At 37.3% G+C, this 22,786-nt stretch overlaps 1 protein-coding gene across 6 annotated transcripts in view; it reads right to left on the bottom strand.

Moving 5' to 3' along the window:
• RPS6KA3 (ribosomal protein S6 kinase A3) overlaps positions 1-22,786 on the bottom strand; it is a 107,075-nt gene that overhangs the window by 24,535 nt on the left and 59,754 nt on the right. For all 6 annotated transcript variants that reach the window (XM_072615318.1, XM_072615313.1, XM_072615317.1 and 3 more), the window contains 7 exons: positions 19,497-19,534; positions 19,169-19,311; positions 16,700-16,770; positions 14,708-14,796; positions 14,521-14,585; positions 12,558-12,660; positions 5,321-5,445 (listed from right to left, as the gene is read on the bottom strand). In XM_072615318.1, the coding sequence (XP_072471419.1) occupies positions 5,321-5,445; positions 12,558-12,660; positions 14,521-14,585; positions 14,708-14,796; positions 16,700-16,770; positions 19,169-19,311; positions 19,497-19,534 (634 nt within the window). The remainder of the gene's footprint in view (positions 1-5,320; positions 5,446-12,557; positions 12,661-14,520; positions 14,586-14,707; positions 14,797-16,699; positions 16,771-19,168; positions 19,312-19,496; positions 19,535-22,786) is intronic.

Raw genomic sequence — 22,786 nt, 5'->3', positions numbered from 1 at the left:
GTAACATGCATAACAAGGGATACACTTTTAAAAGGAGAATTTAGAGACAAAAGTGAAAAAACGATATAAACTGATCAACAAGCAACAAAAAGTCTGTCTTCCCCAAATAAGGGCTAATTTACAGGTTGCTATTGTCGATAAGCAGAATGTTTCATATCTCTGGCATTAGACTGAATATAAAATATAGCCCAGAGCTACTAGGTCTAAAAGTCAATGAGCGGATTTAAGGCAAAGTTCTATGACAAAAACAGCACTAATTCTGTCATTTATATAATATGCAAACAAAAAAGCACAGTAAAATTCAAGAATAACTTCGTGGAATATAAACACACACACACACACACACACACACACACACACACACACACACACACACACTGTTTTTACTGTGAAATTCTGTTCAAGTTAATACTAAATACCATACTCCTAGGCTATAGAACCTACAGATTAAACAGAATTACATGTCCAATGTCTTGAAGTGAATTATCAAATGGAAAGAGTTGCTTCAAACACCACAGGGAAAGAGAGAGATTAAGCACTTACACATGATCTGTTGTTTTGTTGGGTGGCTAATGGTAAGTAGGATTAAGTCAAGTTGATTGGTACTAGATGGTACTAGATGATAAAACATAAGCCCCTCAAGTCAGAAGGTGCCCAGTAAGCTACTGAGGAAGACTGCAGAACAACTACAAGTCGTTTCAGTACTAATGAAGCTACCAGACCAAAGCCAAAAAGAAGCTCAGTTGAGCATGGGTGTAGGGACAAATGGAAAATCTGATGCTGTAAAGATCAATATTGCATAGGAACCTGAAATGTAATATCTATGAACCAAGGTAAGCTAGATGTGGTCAAAAAGGAGATGAAAAGATGAAATATCAACACTTTGTGTGACAATGGACTTAAATGGATGAGAATGGCTGAGTTTAATTCAGGTGATCACTACATATACTACTGCGGGCAAGAATCCCTTAGAAGAAATAGGGTAGCCCTCAGAATCGATAAAAGGGTGAGAAAAGAAGTACTGGGGTATAATCTCAAAAATGACAGAATGATGAGACCTCTTTGAATCCAACATCACAGTAATACAACACTATGCTCTAACCGCTGACGCTGAAGAAGCCGAAGTTAATCAATTCTATGAAGAACTTCAACATCTTCTAGAAATAATATCCCCCCCAAAAGATGTCACATTTCCTCATAGGGGTCTGGAAAGCTAAAGGAAGAAATCAGAAGATAACTGGAATAACAGGCAAGTTTGGCCTTGGAGTACAAAAGGAAGGAGCACAGAGACTAACAGAGCTTTGTCAAGGTAACTTGTGAGTCACAGCAAATACCCCAAAAGTGACTGTTCACACGGACATCACCAGATCTCAGACTGATTATAAACTTTGCAGCCAAAAGGCAGAGAAGCTCTATACAGTTAAAACTAGACCTGGAGCTTAATGGGCTCAGATCGTGAACTGCAAAATTCAGATTTAAATCGAAGAAATCAGGGAAAACCATCGAACCATGAAGTATGACCTAAGTAACATCCCTTATAAATAGATTTAAGGGATTATAAACCAATAGACAAAGGTTTGCAACGTTGTACAGGAGGCAGCCACACAGAAAAGGAGGAGCAAGAAAGCCAAACGGCTTGTGTGATGAGTTTTATTAACTGAGGAAAGAAGGAAAGCCAAAGGTGAAGGAGAAAGAGAAAACTAGACCCAAATGAACATAGAATTCCAAGGAATGTCAAGCAAGGAGAGAGAAGTTTTCTTAAATGAGAAATGCAAAGAAACAGAAGAAAACAATAGAATGGGAAAGATATTTCTTCAAGAAAACTACAGTTATTAGGGAATATTTCATGCAAAAATGGACACAAAAATGGTAGGGAACCTAACAGAAGCAGAAAAGATTACAAAGAGATGGCAAGAATACACAAAAGAACTATACAGGAAAGATCTTAACATCACCAGTGCGGATATAGTTAGTGACCTAGAGCCAGGCATCCTGGGGAATGAAGTCAAGTGGACTTTAGGAAGCACTGCTAACAATAAGTCGATAATAAGGGGATGGAACTCCCAGCTGACCTATTTAAACTCTGATAGATGATGCTGTTAAACGTTTCACTTAATATGTCAGCAAACTCAACGGTGGCCACTGGATTGGAAAAGATCAGTTTATAACTCAATATTTAAGAAGGGCAATGCCAAGAATGTTCCAATTACAAACCCATTTCACATGCCAGCAATATTATGTTTAAAGATTCTGCAAACTAGGCTTCAGCGATATGTGAGCTGAGAATTACCAGAAGAGCAAGCTAGTTTTTGAAGAGACAGAGGAACTAGAGACCGAATTGCCAACATTCCCTGAATTATGAAGAAAGCAAGGGAGTTCCAGAAAAACATCTGCTTCTGCTTCACTGACTACATTAAACCCTCTCACCGCGTGGAACACCACGATGAGGCAAGTTCTCACAAAGATGGCAGTACCACATTGTATCATCTCACCTTTCTCCTGAGGAATCTGTATGTGGGCCAAGAAATAACAGAACCAAAAATGGAATAACTGACTGGTTTAAGATTGGAAAAGGAGTATGACAAACATGTTATTTTATTTAACTTGTATGCAGAGTGTGTCACGCAAAATTCCAGGCTGGATGAAACAAAAGCTAGAATTCTCAGAAATGCAGATGATACATTATAAGGGCAGAAAGTGAAGAGGAATTAAGAATCATCTTGATGAGGGTCAGGCTTGAAGCCTGACATCAAAAAAACTAAGATCTTGGCAATAGTCCCATCACTTCCTAGCAAACAGAGGGAAAAGAAATGGAAGCAGTGTCACTTTTTATATTCTTAGGTTCAAAGATCACATGAAATTCAAAGATACTTCCTGGAAGGAAAGCTACAGCAAACAGGGGCAGCATACTAAAAAGCAGAGATAACGCCTTGCCAACAAAGGTCCATAAAGTCAGTTATGGTTTTTCCACTAGCAATGTATGGCTGTGAAAGTTGGACTATAAGGAAAGCTGAGTGCTGTAGAATTGACACTTTTGAATTGTGGTGCTAGAGTAGACTTTTAACAGCTCTTTGGACAGTGAGGAGATATTTAAATTAATTCAGGTTATTTACAGGAAATCCAAATATTAAAGCTGAAGGTTAACAATTATGGCCACATAATGAGAAGATGGAACTCACTGAAAAAGACCCCAATATTGGGAAAGATTGAAAGCAAAAGGTGATGGTAGTGAATGAGATGGATAGATAGTGTTAAGGAAACAATGAATATAGATCAACAGATTTCAAAAGAGAGTAGGGGATAGAAAGACCTGGCACCTCAGAGTCTATGTGGTCATGAAGAGCTGGACAGGAGACCACCACCACCACCACCACAGCGACATTTGTGGCCAAACAAATTTAGTAATCCTTATCTCATCTCTGATAACAAACAGCCTTTAGTGAATAAACATTTTTTCAGGACCTCCTATGTGCCAGGCATAGAACTGGGGGTATAATTAAAGGGAAAACAGTTCCTGTTATCAAGCTCATAACCAACCTCTTTAATCTAGTGACTATTAAAAAGACCCACGAGAAAACATTTTATAGAAATATTTCTTTTGAATAGGATTCATTATAAACATTTTCTGGTTAACGCTTACTTATAAAGAGATTTTATAGGAGTACAATGGAATTTCTTGTTACTGTTAGCGCTGGGAAGGGTCAGACTAATATTTTACAGTAGCAATGTTGTACAAGGTTTTTATTTATATAGTTATAATGACAATAATACTAGCTAAATTTTAGATTGTGATTTGAGGTCTGCAGAGCACCTTACATGTATTTTCTCATTTGTTTCTCATGATAAGCCTGTGGTGTGTTTTTTGTCGTTCAGTTGCTTTAGTCATGTTTGACCCTTTGTGACCCCATTTGAGGTTTTCCTGGCAAAGATAATGGAGTGATTTGTCATATCCTTCTCCAGCCCATTTTGCAGATAAGGAACCTAGGTGAACACGGTTAAGTGATTTCCCCAGGATCACACATATAAGGAAGTATCTGAAGTTGGATTTGAACTTAGTAAGACAAGTCTTCCTGACTTCAGGCCAGCCACTCTATCAACTGGGCCACCTAGCTGCCTGTGATACACGCGCTATTAATATCTCCATTCTGCAGATGAGAAAACTGAGACAAAGAAAAGTCAAGGGTCTGAAGCAGGACTTTGGGTCTTCCTGATTCTATGCCATCTCTAGTCATAGTTTAAGATGACTAAACTGACGGGCACTTGAATCTATGGAATAAATTGGGTTATAACAGGATTCTACTGTATTTACTTCCAATAACTCTTAAACTTGGGGCTAACACTAGCATAATACCCTGCATGGGTGCTCAAATATTTATGACAAACAGATTGACAATTTAAAGAATTCTTTGGGGAAAATGCTGTCTATAAGTAGTTCAACTGCCTTAAGAAATGAAAGCATTCCATCAAAGTCTGAAGGCTAAATACTGCATCATATCTACTTTATAAGAATTGATCTTCAATCTTAAATCATTATAAAATTCATACTGAACTTCAAATGAAAACATTAAAATTAAATACTGTTTCTCAATACTAGTAACAGCTCAAGTTCAACATGACAACTTGAAGAGAAAAAAAGATAATAAAATATTTCTTTTAGCATCATTCCTCTATGAGGACAAATTTTTAATTTATTAGGCCAGTTTCTTTTTTTTTTTTTTTTAAATAAAACAAACTACCACCTCTTTTTTGTATCCTTCATCATTTCCACTTTTCCAATGTATAAGAAGATGGAAAAATAATAAGTATAGGTATTGCCCGTAAGTGACTAGCATTGGCGTTGGAGAGTCTTCATAGTTCAGGCTAACTCATTCCTCTTAAGGGGATGGCTCCAAGTGAACTTGACGACAATCCAGCGCACTTCATATTACTTAGCTGTGGTTTCTGCCTCACTTAGAAAGAGCAAAGGGACCAGGAGAATTCAGTTTAACCAGAGCCAATGGTAGAACAAGTAGAAGTTAATCTAGTCCTTAAAAAAGTCTCCGAAGGATGGTAGAGGTAATGCTTGCAGTAATTCTCAAGAAATTCCACTCTGCAATCAAATATGTGTTTCACATTTTGGTTGGTATAGATTTCTGCAGGTCTCTCCTTGAGTTAAATGAAGTATTTCCTGGATGATGCCAACATTTTTACACTATTGAAATAAATATAAATTTAAGCAGCTAATCTTTATTATGAATAAAGATAAAACCTAATTTTTATTATTTGTATATTAAATTTCATTTTATCCAAGATTGAATTTGTTTTTTAGAAATGCACTTACCTGGACAATTGAATGTACCCCCACTGTCTGCATTGCTTGGCTTTCATCATCTGATGTGATAGCTACAAAACTGAATCCTCGAAAAAGCTGATGTGCATTAGCACTCGGTGGTATGCCAGGTGAATCTGAGGATGAGAAAATGGTTATTAGGAAAATTCTTTGAAAATTTTAAAATAAAGGAAGAATTATCCTGGCTTCATAATGTTCTATGACCAGAACAGGTTTATATAAAATGCTATATGAGAACGACAAAAGTCTCAATGGTTGGTTTGGGTCAAATGGTTAGATACATACACCCCACCAGCCCACACTCATAAGTACATAACTTGGTAGTTACCAAGATGAAAAAGCTTTAAACACAGGTCCAGTGGTAGCCTCCTGTCTCAGAACAACAGCTAAATTTGGAGATTACTGAGGCTGGGTGGCAGGATGATGAATGTTTTGGTCATGGCCAATATTAAGACTCTAGGCAGAGATGGATAGGATTTGCACCACGGGAGGGACTACCCACACTGATAACTTCAGGGATTTATGAAAGTATACATTCATTAAATATTTCAGTCAGTCAATATTTATTAAGCACCAACGGTATGTGAGGCCAGGCACCGTGCCAAATGCTAGGGATATAAAGAGGCAAAAACCAGTCCTTGACGTTAAGGAACTTACAATTTAACGATGAGATAACATGCCAACAAATAGATACATAATAGACAACATACAGGATAAATAGGAAATTATTAAAAGAAGGAGGACACTGGAACTAAAGGGGTTGGGGAAAACTTCCTGTACAAGGTAGGATTTTAGTTGGGACTTAATGCTGGGGAGATCAGTTCCCACTGCAGTAGGTGACGCAGATACCAGGACAAAAATGAAATAATCCTTATTCTCTAAAAAGCTTCCAAATTCTCTCAGGGAAAACAACGAGTGCAACATAAGTGTACGCACACACAGAATAAACACAAGGTAGTTGGAGAATGAGGATACTAGCAGTTGGGGAGACCAGGAAAGGCTCAGTACATAAGACAAGATGGTATTTGAGGTACATCTTGAAGGATTTTATGAGGCACAGATGAGGAAGAAGTGTACTTCAAGCAGAGAATGCACAGGCATGGAGATCTGGAGGAGTATATGTGGGAAGAAAGGAGAAAAGGCATGTGTGAAAGGATCAATATCTACCAGCGTTTTCCTCCAATATGAGTCAGGCCCCTTCTCCTCCTTCCTGTGACAGAGAATAGTTTACCTTAAAAGCAGACAAATGGACTAAAGAATCATTTTGGCCCCCATTGCACTAAAGCAGTTTTGTGGTCATCTAAGAGGATAACAAGGCCCAAACAAATCAAGTCAGGGCCCTTCCACCTGATGGACTTCTAGAGCTCACCTGAGCCAACCTGTCCTTCACAATATGCTGCCTTTATGACTAGATGTTTTTCCATATGAAGAAGGGTCCGGAGAAGCTAAATGCCAGCATATCCTTACTGCATTACCTTAGTTGTGTTAGGTCAAAGTAAACTTCCTTTTACTAACTGTTCACTGACTTGTTGGTGCTCCGCTTTGTTTCAACATTAAACATGAAAGAAGAGAACGCTGGTGTTGGAGCTGTTTCCCACAGCAAGTGTGACTGGACTGTGAAGTGTGGGAAAGGCAGTGAAAGGCTTTATTTTGTCCCCTTTTAAAAATGTTATTTTGTTTTTGTCTCACCTACATTTCTCAATGTATTCCTATTCTTTCCCAAGACCTTATAACAAAGGATACATGGGAGAACGGGGGAAGAGAGAAACCAGTTCATTTAAAGTAACCAATATAACAAAAACAGCCTGCATTACATGCACTGTTCCATATGCACAGCCACCACCTGTGCACAGAAGGGGTGGGGGAGCTGCCTTCTCATAAAACTCTTATGAAGGGCTTTAAAAGCCACATTGTGGGGTTAATATTTTCTCATACAGGATCTACAGTCTACTGATGGGAAGATTTGGTTGCATCTAGGCTCAAGAAAAATCACTTGGTATCTGTGTGGCTAAGGTAACAAAGCGGTCATGTCTGATAACCGTGGATGTCCCTCAGGGTTGCGTCCTGGGTTGTCTTCTCTTCTCTCTCTACCATTTCACTTGACAATGTCATTAGTATTCATGAATTCAATTATCATCTCTATGCCCATGATTCTCCAATTTACTTCTCTAGACCTATCTGCTGACCTCTCACATTTCCAATTGCCTAATGGATATCTTGCAGACATCTAAAGCTCAACAGGTACAAGATGGAATCCTTTATGCCCTCCCCACCTCAGTCTTTCTCTCTTCTGAAATCTTCCCTATTATTGTTGTGGACACCATCATTATCTAGTCACCCAAGTTTGCAACCTAGGTGCTATCCTCCACTTCTCGCTGTTATCCTCCATGTCCATTCTGTTGTCAAGTCCTGCCAGTTGTACCTTCCAAGATCTTTCATAAATACTGTCTTTTCTCTGACATTGCTGCCCACTTTCATGTAGGCTCTCACCACCCCACCTCTGGACTATTATGATAGCCTGCTAGTTTATCTCTTTGACTCAAGTCTCCACCCTTCACTTAGCTAAGTTATTTTTCCAAAACACAGGTCTGAGCCTTGCTACTTAATAAACTCCACTGGCTCCCTATCACTTCCAGGATAAAATACAAAGCCCTCTATTTGGTGTTCAAAGCCTTTTATAATGTCACTCCTGCCTCCCCCACCTTCCAGTCTTCTTGGACCTTATCCATATCCTCTTCAATCAAATGACACTAGTCTCTTGGTTGTTCCTCCAATTCAAGGCATTTTCAATGGTTACTCCCCCTGCCTCTAATTCTCTTCTTACATAAGATTCCTGGTTTCTCGAATCTTTAAAGTCTCAGATAAAATTCCACTTTCTACAAGTAGCCTTTCCCAATCCCTTTTAATGCCAATGCCTCTGCTGATGTTCTCTAATTTATCCTGTACGTAGCTTGTCAGCACATAGTTGTCTCCTCAACTAGAACGCGAGCTCCTTGAGAGCGTGGGCTGTTTTTGGCCTTTCCCTCTAGAGGGGATGGACTGCAGCAGCACAGATTGGACTAGAGGAGTCTGGTCCTCAGTCAGTCCTAACCAGATATTGGACTAGACTGAGACCTTGTTCCTGGTAATTTCTTCAATTATCATCTCCATAAGTGATATGAGCTTGAATCATTTTAATTGGGAACACTCATTAAACAGGATTACAGAATTAGATGACTCCTATTGTGTGGAAATGTATGCATGTAAAAATAAGTTTTTTGTAAGTGATACTCTTCAGTAAGTATTTAGAATCATTATGTATTGAGAATCGATGTAAGATCTTTTCCCCTTTTCAGTGATTAACAAAGTGAAACTATGCATTAACATAATTAAGAGGGCACGAATATAATGACTAAAATTAATAAAAACAAACGGATAGATTAACCATCTGGTAATTATCTTCCCTTGGAGATACAGTTCTTAACAGTTTTTATATTACATATGAGCTTTGGCACTCAAGCTCAAAGAAAACAACTGCCTCTCCCCCCAAACAAAAAAACAAAACATCTCCAGAGAAAGATAGAATCTAAATGCAGATTGAAGTACAGTATTTTAAAATTTGTTTATGTTTTTTTTTTGGGGGGGTCCTATGTTTTCTTTCACAACACGACTAATTTGGAAGTGTGTTTCACATGACTGTACATGTAGAAACAATGTCAAACTGTTTACCATCTCAGGGAGAAGGAGGGGAGAGAGAGAATTTGGAATTCAAAATTTTTATATTTTTTTTCCTAAATTTAATATTTCTCCCCAATTACATGTGCAAAAAATTTTTAACATTTGTTTCTAAAATTTTTTGAGTTCCAAATTCTCTCCCTTCCTCCACTCATTGAACAGTCCAGCATCTTGAGATGTAGTACACATTCAGTTGGGCAAAACACATTTCCATGTTAGTTATGTTGTAAAAGAAACACACAAAAAGAAAAAGTAAAGAAAAAGTATGCTTTAAGACTCCATCCGTATGCATTAAGACTCTATCAATTCTTTCTCTTGAAATGGATGACATTTTCCATCCTAAGTCCTTCAGAACTGTCTTGGATCACTGGACTGCTGAGAATAGCTAAGTCATTCACAGCTGATTATCACACAATGCTGCTGTTGCTGTGTACAATGTTCTGGTTCAGCTCATTTCACTTTGCACCACTTCATGTAAGTCTTTCCAGGTTTTCTGAGAGCATCCTGCTCATCATTTTTTATAGCAGACTAGTATTCCATCATAGTCACATACAACAAGTTGTTCAACCATTCCCCAATCGAAGGGCAATTCCAATTCTTCTCCACCACTAAAAGAGCTGCTATAAATATTTTTGTCCTTTTAGGTCCTTTTCCTTATTTGTTTAACTCTTTGATACAGAGCTAGTAGAGGTGTTGCTAGGTCAAAGGGCATGCACAGTTTAATAGCCCTTTCGGTACAGTTTCAAATGGCTCCACAGAATGGTTAAATCAGTACACCACTTCAGTGGTGCATTCATGTCTCAAGTTTCCCAAGTCTCCTACAATATTTGTCATTTTCCTTTTCTCTTTTGTCATATTAGCCTATCTGATAGGTATGTGGTGGTAGTTCAGAATTGTTTTAATTTACATTTTTCTAACCAATAGTGATTTCAATCATTTTTTCATATGACCACCGACAGCTTTGATTATTACTTCATCTGAAAACTGCCTGTCTATATCCTGTGACCATTTATCAATTGAGTAATGGCTCATATTACTACAAATTGACTCAGTTCTCTACATATTCAAGAAACGAGATCTTTATCAGAGAATATTTTTTCAGTTATGATTACTATGTATTTTTCTCTATCCTACTCTCTCCTTTCACCCTGTCCATTCTCAAAAGAAATTCAAAATTTTTAAAGAATGAATGCTAAAAATTATTTTTTACAAATAACTAGGGGGAGAATGAAATATTATTTTTAAAAAATGAGTTTATTTACATTCTCCTGGGATAAGGGTAGTCTAGGCAAGGTAAAGAATGTGAAGAAGAATAAAGCATATTACGGACCTAGACAATGAAGTAACAAGACAGCCACTAGAACTTTCTGAGCAGGGCAGTGGCACAGTAAGACTTGGTTTTAGGAATATGACTTTGGCAGCTGTGTGAAGGATAACCTAGAACGGTGAGAGACTAGACAAAAAGAGATTAGAAATTATCATAACAGTCCACGAGGAGTAACGAAGGTTTGAACTAAGACAGTGGCCTATGAGTGGAGAAGGAAGAACGGATGCAAAAGATGTGGAAGTAAAAATCTGAGAAATTCAGCAGTTGTTTGGACATGAAGGGTGAGGTGGATGGAGGAGTCAAGGACGATCCTGACTTTCCGGACCTCGGAAAGATGATGACAGAAATAGTGAAATTAGGAAAAGAGGTGGGTTTAGGGCGAAAGGTAATGCATTGTTTTGGATGTACTGAACTTGAGATACTTATGGGACACAAAGAAATATCTAGAAGGCAGTTAATAAGCTCATAGAGAAAGCAGTGGTGGATGAATGAAACTTCTAATTGGAACTGATGAGATCACTTTTCACAGTGAGGGGAGGGGCGTCAGGACAGATCTATGTGCGTGTGGGGGGCATCAACAACTAGGGAATAGGTCAAGGAGGATGATCTGACAGAGAAAACTGAGGAAGAACTCCCTGTTGTGTCTTATTGTGCTGTGCATTAGTGAACACACAAAGCTACCACTCTTTTCTCCGCAGTTTCCATTTATTTTCACTCCCTCCTTGACAAAAATCATAAAAGCAGGTTTTGTTTTGGTTGTTGCTTTAAGTGGCTGTTCAAAATATTCTAAGAGGATTTTGTGGCTTAAAACCATTTGGAGAAGCAGTACGGCAGAGTAGATAGAGAGACAGCAGCAGACCTATGAAGCCATGGATTCCAATCCTATAGCTCACACGTACTGGCTCTAATCCTGGACAAACCTTATAAACGTCTCAGTGCTCTGGGCAAGTCTCTAAGACTGGAAGGGGAAGAGACATTGAGAAATTACCTTGATAAAGCGTTTCCTATACCAATGAAATTAAAGTTCAGTCCCTATTTCCTAAAAATCTATTACTGAAACAGGTTTTGAAGGAATCTCTTTCTATAAAACTTGTACGTTTTAGGGGCAACATCAGGCAGGTTCTACTATGAGACCCAAAACAACTTTTGAAATGTAGTTCATCTTTTAATTTTCAATTCTCAGTAATGCACTGTATAGGTATTTGAGAAATACTGAGAATTGTATTATGATTTGTCTTGAAGTTATCTTATCTCGAATAGAGCTCAAGTGGTATTTGAAGCTTGAACTTGACAGCTGCTTTCATTTTCAATCTGACCTATAATTTTATTAGTAAAATAAATTCCTGAAGAAGCATGATCGTTGCCATTTGTCACTTGCTCTGTGATTTAGAGGCTCAGAGAGTGGCTCGGTACGGAGAGGGTCACAGAGTCAGTGTGTATTAAAGATGACCCCTGCTCACTGCATCCGACTTCCTCCTCAAATTAGATATTGTGACTGTATAAACTTCTCCTAACTCTGCTTGCTTCATGCTCTATCAGTTCATATAAGTCGTTCCAGATTTTTCCGAGTCATCTCCTCCATAATACCATTTCCCTAATTGATAGACAGCACTTACTTCTCAGCTGTGCCATCACAAAAAATGAACTATAAATATTTTTGTCAGTATGGGTCCCCTCTCTCTGGGAATACAGATCTAGTATTAATACCATTGGGTTACAGGGTTTGTACAGCACAGTAACTTCTGAGGCCAAGTTCCGTAGTGCTTTCCAGAATGGCTGGGCCGGTTTAGACCTCCACCAGCAGTATCACTTGTAATTATAAAGGACACTGCTAGGTGCTGCAAATAATTTTTTTAACTGCTAGAGGTTAATTATCTATGAGTAAGTTTTCTAGTTAACAGTCCCACCGTTTTGATAACTGTAATACTACATGTAAAAACATAAGACACACGTTGAAATATTTTCCAACCAGTTATTTATATATAATCAGACAAATAAGGACAAGGACAGTAAGACATCAATCAGTACATTACATATGAATAAAAGGTACGAAAATTGGTACTTTAGTACTCATCAAATTTATATAATTACCTGGGAAACTATTTAATTGCAAATGAAAATAAATTTTGAAAAGAACAAGGCTTGCAGTTTATGTTCTGTCTGTTCTTTCCCCATCTTCCCTTTTACCTTTTGGAGTTTTTGCAGTAAATTCGGGATCAAAATAAAATGTGTCTTCAGGTCTACCTGTTGCAGGCTTAAAGGGTGGAAGAATTTCTCTTCTATATAATTTCTAGAATAGAAGAAATGAGAATTATATGCATATATGCAGTAAACTACAAAAATATTTAGAATCACAAGATATTAAGAAATAAAAAGACTAGTATTCAGTCTCAATTGTATAAGAGATAAGGCAAAGGAAGGCCGGGGAAGTAAAAAACAGTTTAAGGAGAAATTAACTCAGCAACAACAAATAACAAAGGAGGTTCGCTGGTATTATAAAAAACAAACACACAGCTGGATTTGGAGTCAGTAGAGCTGAACTGTGATCCTAACTCTGCTACTTATCATCTTTGTGACCTTGAATGACTATATTTCTCAGGGCCACTACTATAAAACACATGGGCTGAACTGAATGATTTATAAAATCCCTTTCTCAGAGGGACTTAAATGCTATGAAAATTACTCTATGAGGTCAGTGAAACAAGGAAGTCAAAATTAAAACAGGGAGGGTAGTCTGAAGCACAGATGGATAAGCATGGAGTAGAGAGCTAGAAAGCTGAGATAGTCTAAAAATACTCAAGTGATTCAGCCGGTATGTTTGCAAGGCCTTTTACTTTGAGTACTGTATACTCCCTTCCAACAAGCACTTATTAAGCCCTTATGTGTCAGGCACAAATATCTAGGCAACAGACACAAAGAAGAAAACAAAACTGTTCTTGCCCTCAAGAAGTTTAGATTTTACTGGAGGCTGGGGTGGGAAATTATATATTAGATAAAGGCACAGAATGGTGTGTATAGTAAGGAGGCCAGTTTGGGCAGGACACAGAGTGCCTGAAGGGGAATAATGCATAACTAGCCTGGAAAGGCAGGTTGGGTATTTCAAAGGATTATAGGAGCCAAACAGAGACCCCAGTGTTTTGTACTAGAGGCAACAGGAAGTTATGGAAACTGCTTAAGAAGGGTATTGACATGGTCAGATCTATACTTTAGAGATATGACTTTGGTAGCTTTGAGGAAGCTGAATGGAGAGGAAAGTGATTGCTGGATACAAAATGACCAATTAAAGAGGTTACTGAATTAATCCACACAAAAAATGATGAGGACTCCAATAAATGGCCTAACAAAAAGAAGGGGATGGAGCTATATAGAGAAGTTATAGTGGCAGAATAAAAAAGACAGTAACTGGACAGACATACTGTGCATATAATTCTTAAGCTGTAATTATTCTGGTAGAATGTAAGCTCCTTGAGAGCCATTATTTTATTTTTGTTTTTGTCTCCTGGCCCCAGTCCAGCGAGTGCCACTCAGCACAGGCTTAACGAGTGCTTGATGACTGACTGATAAGCTGAAGGGGGTAAGTGAGAACGAAGAGGAGACATGATCCCTGGGTAGTGAACTTGAGCAAATGCAAGGATGACAGTGCCTGACAGAGATAGGGAAATTAGGAGAAAGGCCAGGTCTAGGAGGAAGGATACTAAGCTTTGTCTTGGACGTGCTGGTTTTATAAGCCAATGGGACATGTATGTGGCAACGCCTAGGAGACACATGGAGATGAGGCAGAATCAGAAAGGATCGATAGACTTGGGAGTCATCTACTTAAGAATAGTATCTGAAATCATGGATGCTGATAAGATCTTCAGGAAAGAGAGTACAGAGAGACAAGAAGGCCTAAGATACTGACAAATACGGGAAGTACACTGAAAATAGGACTGGCATGATCATTGATGTGGGTAAATGTTCTTCATTGAGCCTTGTATAGAACTTGGAAATGATCTATTTCCAACCCCTCATTTTAGACCTTGGAGAGTGAAGTGCCCTGCCCAACGTCAGAGAGAGCTATAGCGATCAAACCCAATTTTCTTTCCACTTACAACTACAATGCACTACATTTTCATATTTTGTATTAAGCAAGGTTTTACTAGGTACTTACATTCCAGTCTATTGTGGAGAAAAATGAATGCCTTTTAATTTCTTCAACTCCATCTGGCCCCGCTCCTATCAAAAGTCATTGAGGTTAGATGCTCACTTCTCATCAAGTGAGTAAAATTCATTATTATTTACTTAATCAAATGATTGGTTTAAAATCATAAGAGTTTTGAGAAGTACAAAAAAATTACCTAATCTGTTTGCAGGATTTCGTTTGAAAAGCATACGTAAAAGACTCTGTGCTTCAGGGCTTAAAAACTGTGGCATTCCAAGTTTGGCTCTAAAGATTAAACAATAATATAAATTTTAGTAAATAATCAACTATCGTATCACTCTTTCCCATAGATTCTTCAAAAGCTACAAGTTAGGGAAATTAATAGCTCTGAACATTTATTTGAATTTATGAAAATATTTTTAAAAATTATATAGTACCTTTAATTTTCATACCTAGAAAATAAATTCAATTAAATATAATTCTTTTATTTATTTAAAATATTCACTGCAAGGTACATTATTTTTAAAATGTGATTTTGCAAAAAGAGAGGAAAGTTACACAGACACTTCTATTTGCAAGAAGAAAAAAGGTAGGATGCAAGAGTTCCAATGTGAATCAATGCAGAATTTGTACCGTAGGGTTTGGGTATATACTTTATATATCTCGCTTGAACAAAGCAACATAATGCCAATTTCTGTTTGAACTTGAGAATAAAATGGTGAAAAGGTTTTTAAAAATGGGGCCACACTCCCCAACTGATAAATGGTCAAAGGATATGAACAGGCAATTTTCAGAGGAAGAAATTAAAGATATCTCTAATCATATGAAAAAATGCTCTAAATCACTATTGATTAGAGAGATGCAAAACAAAACAACTCTGAGGTACCACATCACACCTATCAGATTGGCAAACATGACAGAACAAGAAAATGATAAATGCTGGAGAGGATGTGGGAGAATTGGAATACTAATTCATTGTTGGTGGAGCTGTGAGCTGATCCAGGCATTCTGGAGAGCAATTTGGAACTATGCCCAAAGGGCTATAAAACTGTGCATACCCTTTGATCTAGCAATACCACTTCTAGGGCTATATCCCCAAGGGATCAAAAAATGGAAAAGGACCCTACATGTACAAAAATATTTATAGCAGCTCTCTTTGTAGTGGCCAAAAAGTGGAAATCAAGGGGATGTCCATCAATTAGGGGATGGCTGAATAAATTATGGTATATGAACGTAATGGAGTACTATTGTGCTGTAAGAAATGATGAACATGAAGACTTCAGAGAGGCCTGGAAGGACTTATATGATCTGACGCTGAGCAAAAGGAGCAGAAGCAGGAGAACTTTGTGCACAGCAACGACCACAGTGTGCCAGAGTTTTTTCTGGTAGACCTGGAACTTCATTGCAATGCAAGGACTTAAAAAAAAAATTCCCAATGGTCTTCTAAGGCAAAATGCCTTCCACATCCACTGAAAGAACTATGGAATTCATTAGCAGAATGTAGCAGATTGTGTGTGTGTGTGTGTGTGTATTGCGTTTTGGTTTGTTATATGATTTCTCCCACTCATTTTAATTCTTCAACACAGCATGATTATAGTGAAAATGTATTTAATAGGAATGTATGTGTAGAACCTAAAAAAAAAAAAAACCAAAACCCAAAAAAACCCCAAAACAAAGTTATGGACCTTTTTCTTACTTAAAAATAAAAACAAAAAAACAAAAAACTGTGAATGTAATATTCATTTCTCTGCCACTTTTTATACACCAATTAGAATTTTTCTCATTATTTCAAAATTTCCAGCCTGAGCCATTTATTAAAGTAAAAATACTTCAATGAAGTCCTATTACATGACGTTCAATATGACTCTGGATACTGGAAAGTCTTGCCTTTGTAAACATCTGTAGATCTTATAAAGCAGACAAGGAACATGCATTGTACAGGCCCTTGGATTGACTACGTCTGTTGTACGACGACCACTGTAGCTCCAACAAGAGCTGTAACTCAGAAAGCTGGCTGCAGTATCATGTATTTTTGGGCCACAGTAACTTCTGAAGATTAACTAACAAATTGTAGAGGACTTACAACTGGCATTAAAGCAGAGAGTGCCAATAGGAATGAAATCATGAATCTCTGAAGTACAAAATACACATTTTCAGTTGATAATGCAATATAAATAAGAATACGTACTTGAGAATCATAGTCATAGTCTCTTTTCGGTCTTTTCCTTGAAATGGCAGAGTACCAGTGAGCATCTCAAACTGCAAAAGTAAAATATTTAGTTGCATCACCTAACTGGAAGAACGCCAAACAGGGAACCTAAAAATGCTACCACGTAAAGAACCAGGAAATTAATGGTACATTTGTTAGTTATCTTAGAGAAATATCTGAACTATAATTTATTAGTTGCAATTTTAAAGGTTCACAAGTATTTTTGAAGCATTTGGCAAAAAGATTCATATATCAAAATTCATACATTCAATGACTGAAAAACGGCTTGTGATATGGCCAATGTGTGAATCTATTTTGCTTTACTGTACATATTCATATATTCGTAACAAGAGTTTTGTTTTCCCTTTCTTCAAAAGGGAGGTTGGGAGGGAAATTAGGGGGAAATAATATAGAATTTTAAAAAACAGAGCTACAGAATATGTGTTATCGTGTATAAGTTTTAAAAAGAAACTACAAATGTATATATGTATGATCATTTCTGTTGTTTAAATGCAAGTTCATAATAAATTACTCTTTAAAAAAGTGCTCGCTCACCTTCTGGAAAACCTTATGGAAAAAGAATGACTTGTGATTAAGAATACTACAGAACTAAGTTATTAAAAAATGAAAAAAACTTAAAAGAACTAAGAAAAACCTTACATGAAGGGAAGCACCATGAAAGGAAAATTAGGAAAACATAAACATCATGAACGTATAGACAATATTATATCATGAATGAATTAGAGTTGTAAAAAGAAGTACTTACTACGTGAGGTAAAAGGGAGAAAGGCATTACTGAATGGGGCGATTCAGGGAAGCTTCGTGAAGGGCACTTGGGTACAATGGAAAAGATGGAGAAGCACTCCAGTCAGGAGGCAGCAACATGAAAAAAGGTTAGCGTTAGGGTAGGAAGCATGAGAGGGCAGGGATGGGGAGAAAAGAATAGACTGGCTGGGTTGGAATATAGTGTATGGGAGGGGACTACTATAAAGTAAGACTGGAAAAGGCAGTGCCAGATTATGAAAAGCCTTGAATGTCAGGCAAAGGAGTATGAACTTCATTCAGAAGGCAACAGAAGATCCCTGTAGACTTTTAAGTGGAAAAGTGACATGACCAAATCTATGTACAAGAAAGATGATTCTGGCAGCAAAAGGAATATAGGATCACAAATTTAGGGCTGGAAGACACTTCAGAGGACACTGTATCCAAATCCCTACTTTTGCATTTGAGCAAACCAAGAGTGGATTGAGGACAGTGGATAAGAAAATAAATTAGTGGGAGTATCTGTCTACTGAAATGGTCTAGTTATTTAGAAATAAGGGCATTTGCTAAGGTCCTGGCAATGAGTAACGGAGAAGGGGGAAAGAGGGGATCAACCTTGTTGACAGATCCAATAGGACCTATTGCTCGGTAATTGATTGCAGAGGGAAAGGAAAGAAAGGACTGAAACATATATAACCCAAAGTAACAAAACTGAGGGTTTAGATAAATGGTGATACCAAAGAAAAAACAAAGTTAAGAGGAAGCTTGGTTTGGGGCATGTTGGGTCCGAGATGCAAGATAATTGGTGGAGATTTCTATAAGAAGCTGGAAGTGGGAATTTGAAAATCAGAAGACTTCATCTATGAGACATTAACTCCCACAACAATTGTAACCATGGAAATGAATGAAATAAGGCAACGAATAAAACAAGGCCCAAAACAGACACCTGAGGAACACTCATATTAAAAGACTGCAAAGAGAATGAGACAGGGAAGGGGTTATAAAGATAAGAAAAGAACTAGAAAAGTATAGTTTTCATGGAATTCAGCAGGGAGGGAATATCCAGAAGAGAAAAGCAGTCAGTAGTGTTGAAAGATGCAGAGATATCATGAAGATACATCCCAGTGGAATTTGAGGATTAATTTCTTTCTTGTTATACATATTACTTTTTCAAAGAAATATCTGGCTATTAATTTAAAATGTAAGAAAAGGCTCCCTCAATACGAAACAGTAAGTTTTTTCATCTGGGTTCTCACAGAAGAATATAAAAGAGGAAAAAGCTACTAATTCATTCGACAGTTCCTGTTTCTGTAGAAAATTCGGGAGTATACACATTCCTTCCCTTATATGCTCCTGATAGAAGAGTTCTCTCTGTGTAACAAGTATTGTTGAAAATATTCACAGAGTGTAACACAATGGATTGTTCTTTGTTATTGGCTATAGCCATTCTTTATAGAGACAATTATTACTTATGACTGTCTCTTACCTTAGGTTAAAAAAGGCTTTTTATGGAAGGATCAATTGATCTCAATCTAATATAAAAATAAATTAACTATTAAACATATGAATACAAGAAATCAAAATATAAAATAATTGGCTTTTAACATAGTCTTATTTTCATCCCTAGAAGTTTATAAATCATATTTTTTTGGTATGTTTGCTCTTATTTAACATACAAAACCTTACCATCAAAACACCAAAAGACCACCAATCTGCACTCTGTGTATGACCTCGTCGATTAACTACTTCTGGAGCCATATATTCTACTGTTCCACAAAAAGAATATGCCTTCTTCTCATGATCAATAGATTCTTTACTTAGGCCAAAATCTGTTAAAAAAAAAAAAATCAACATTATGTTCCTCAAGAACTTGTCATTTAAAACAATCTCCAGTTTATATTACTTTCTACTTAGATATATAATTATTTTCTATTTCAATAATTTTCTTCAAAGAGGCAATGTGAATTATAATGGATAGAAGTAGTATTTTAATAAGATTAGGATTTATATTTACCTGTTAACTTGATGTGGCCTTCTTCATCAAGCAGTATGCTGGAAGAGAACACACAACAATCTTTTACCATCTTATTTGCAGAACATATGAATGTAACTTCACAGAAGAATCTTGTTATAAAGTAGCTAAAACGGAAACTTACTATCTTTATCTACTGGGTGGAGAGCATGACTTTAAACTGTACCTGGAAGGCAATAACCAGGAAACACGATTGGGGAAGTAGAGTGGTACTGTGAAAAATAACTTTGGACTTGGAATTAGGAGACCTCATCTGGAATTTTGGCTCCACCACTACTGGACTGGGAAGTCAGTCCTCTTCTTTCCTTGTAAGATGGGAAAGTTTCTCGCACTACAGCCATCACAGTATTATGCTGTGGAAAGCCAAGGTGCTACACAAATGCATGCTATTCTTATTCGGATATAATTTTTGACAAAACAGTACCAAATGCCGAAGGCAAAATTAGAGAATTATATGAATGACCCAGAAACACTTAACATAGCTATTACGAAACACAAACGCAGCTCTGCAAATGCTATTAGTTACATATTCAACTACCAGTAACTGACAGCTAGATTCTAAAACTTTAGTTCAGAGTAAACTTTCTCTATCATGTGTTACTGCATCTTCCGTGACATCAGTTGCCAAATTAGCGTCACCAGGGCTCTGCAGAAGGATCCTAAAGGAGCCTCAGAAAGATGTGTGGTAACCTTCCAGTTACATCCACACAGGGGCAGAACATGGGAAACTTTCAATGAGAAGAGAGTTGAGCGCCTTTCCCCAGCAAGTTCAATCCACGGCAGCAGTGGGGACAGCATCTCCTAAGCCATAACCTCTCAAATCCCTTCACAACTAAAAATACTTTTAATCCCCAGGTCAGTGGCTCTAAGTGCTAACAATTTATATCTTTTGAACAAAATTTGCAATTAGAAGTCATTTGGAAGAAGTATTTCTCCCCTATTTAACAGCTACTTTTTTTGTGAGGAAAAAAAACCCCAACAACTGACTGTGGTAATAGCTTCTATGTAAGTAATATAAACATATTCGCTGACTAGTCACAATCGACTAGCCGCCTTCTAGGCCTAAAAAAAAAAAAAAAAAAAAAGGAAAATACTATGTAAATTTTTGGCAGAACCCCCCCCCCCCCCCCCGAACTTGGCATTTACTTTTCAAACATATAATAGTACTACTACACAATTAAATTAAAGGAAAATGACATTTAGAGTCAGAAAACTAGATCATAGATGTGCCACTTACAGCAACTCTCTAATCGGAAGTATTCAATGTTTGAGCTTGTCTACTTGGAGTCGTAACACCTCTGCCTCAATACACTCTATTGCAGTCTCACCACAGTATTGTTATTTAAGTTAAATCACTAATTAGAACTAAGTAAATAAATACAAACTTAAGTAATAACCAAATTCCAGCACTGTGAGCAGCAACACAAGTGGTTCTGATGAAGCATATCCCCTCGAACTAGTGTTCTTAACCTGCCATTAAACAGAGCCCTAGCTGGGAAGGCTAACTTCAGTACTGCTGTGTAAAAGTTAGCATATTCAGAGTGTGCTCTGTTTAACAAGTGGCTAAGAACACAGTGGTATCTTACATGCATAACTGTAATCACTTTTTAGTATTCTGTTTTGGTTCCTAATTCCACTTGTATTGTCCTTTTTAGAGTTTTGTGTTTTGTATGTTTATGCAAATCAATGGAAGTTAAAACAAAATTGATCAATAAGTCATGCTGGGAAAAATAACCCAGAATGAGAATGAAAGCCATTTTCAGCAACCAGACTATTAACATCCTCAAAAGTGCTGACATATCACTGTTACTGCGATAGATTTGGAGGGTGTATAAGACCTGGCACTTATTTGCCTATACATTTCAATTAGCTTACCCCAAAGGTAAGCTGATTCTTTAAAGAAATAATATTTAACAGGTACCTAAGTCAACAGCCCTCATTTAATAGGTCACAATAGTACAAAAAGAATATCAGAAAATTTTTGGATGGTAATTATGTTTTTGAGAAAGGCATAGTTCAATAGAAACTGAAAACTAAGGTAAAAAAGTTGTACAGATGCTGAAGGAATCCTGAGGAGTTGGTATTTACTCATGTTATAATAAAATATACCTTTGGTCATTTGAGGACTTAAACCTTTGAAAAAATCTGTTGCTATCCTGAGATATAACATTTTAAGATGTGAAGAAAAAAATGGCATGCGCACAAATGTACTATCACAATATTTAGCCAACAGCATTTATTAAGTGCTTACTGTGTGCTAGGCACTGTGGTAGGTACTGGCGATTCAAAGATAAAAATGAAATAAATTCTTACCCTTGATGAGTGCACCATCCAGTAAAAGGAGAAAATGTGTACATATTACAGGTATGTGCAAAACAGACACAGCAAGATGGTTTTGGGGGGAAGGTAATAGCAGGCAGGATGGTCCAGAAAGGGTTCGTGTACAAAGTTGAAGCTAATCCAAGCCATGAAGGAAGGAAGGGATTCTACAGGGTGGAGATGAAGAGGGAGGGATTCTAGACGCGAGGGACAGAAACTCAGTGTAAAAACTGAGATGGAGTGCTATGTATATGGAACAACAAATAAGGTCATTTTTCGGTAGGATCGCGGTGTTTATGAAGGGGGACAATGTGGAATAAATCTGGAAAAGACTGGATGGCACTGCTATAAATTACTAAATGCATCTCACGGTCTCTAAATTCTCCACAATAATTTCACCCGTGACACACCACTGTTGGCATAAATGAAGCAACGAGTCAAATAAGGATTACTTTATCTGCAGTACTGTTAGGTATTAACTTCTAGTTGGCAACGTTTGTTAAAAGGAACTTCTAACAACAACTGGACATTCTCTCCAAGTGTGAGAAACACCTGTTTGGCACAATGAAAATGTTCTGACTTACTACTTATTTTGGGAAAACATTCAATTTAATATTTTTTTTTAGTTCAGACTTCTAATTTAATCAGTGCAGACTGATGAGGAAATGCCCTCTAGCAATGCAGACTGACAACTGTTTGGCAATTCAGCCTCTGAGAGAAGGGGCGCTAAGACATGAAATGACTCGTGTTAGGGCAATGAAGGCAGCGCATATAAAAGGCAGAGGAGCAAAGCCAGTACATGTCAAAGGTAAAATCTGGGCTCAGTCTTGTCCTGACTTCAAGACCCTCTGTCCTCCATAGCAGTGAATATTAGTTGAATATGTATGTCTGCACACACAATGTATATTGCTACGTATGTTATCTATGCACATATACATACAACACTCACACTC

This window comes from Notamacropus eugenii, chromosome 5 (genome assembly GCF_028372415.1).
Source record: "Notamacropus eugenii isolate mMacEug1 chromosome 5, mMacEug1.pri_v2, whole genome shotgun sequence".
NCBI classification, from domain to species: Eukaryota; Metazoa; Chordata; class Mammalia; order Diprotodontia; family Macropodidae; genus Notamacropus; species Notamacropus eugenii.
The sequence above is the reverse complement of the archived record's forward strand: the minus strand, read 5'-3'. Positions and strand labels throughout refer to the sequence as shown.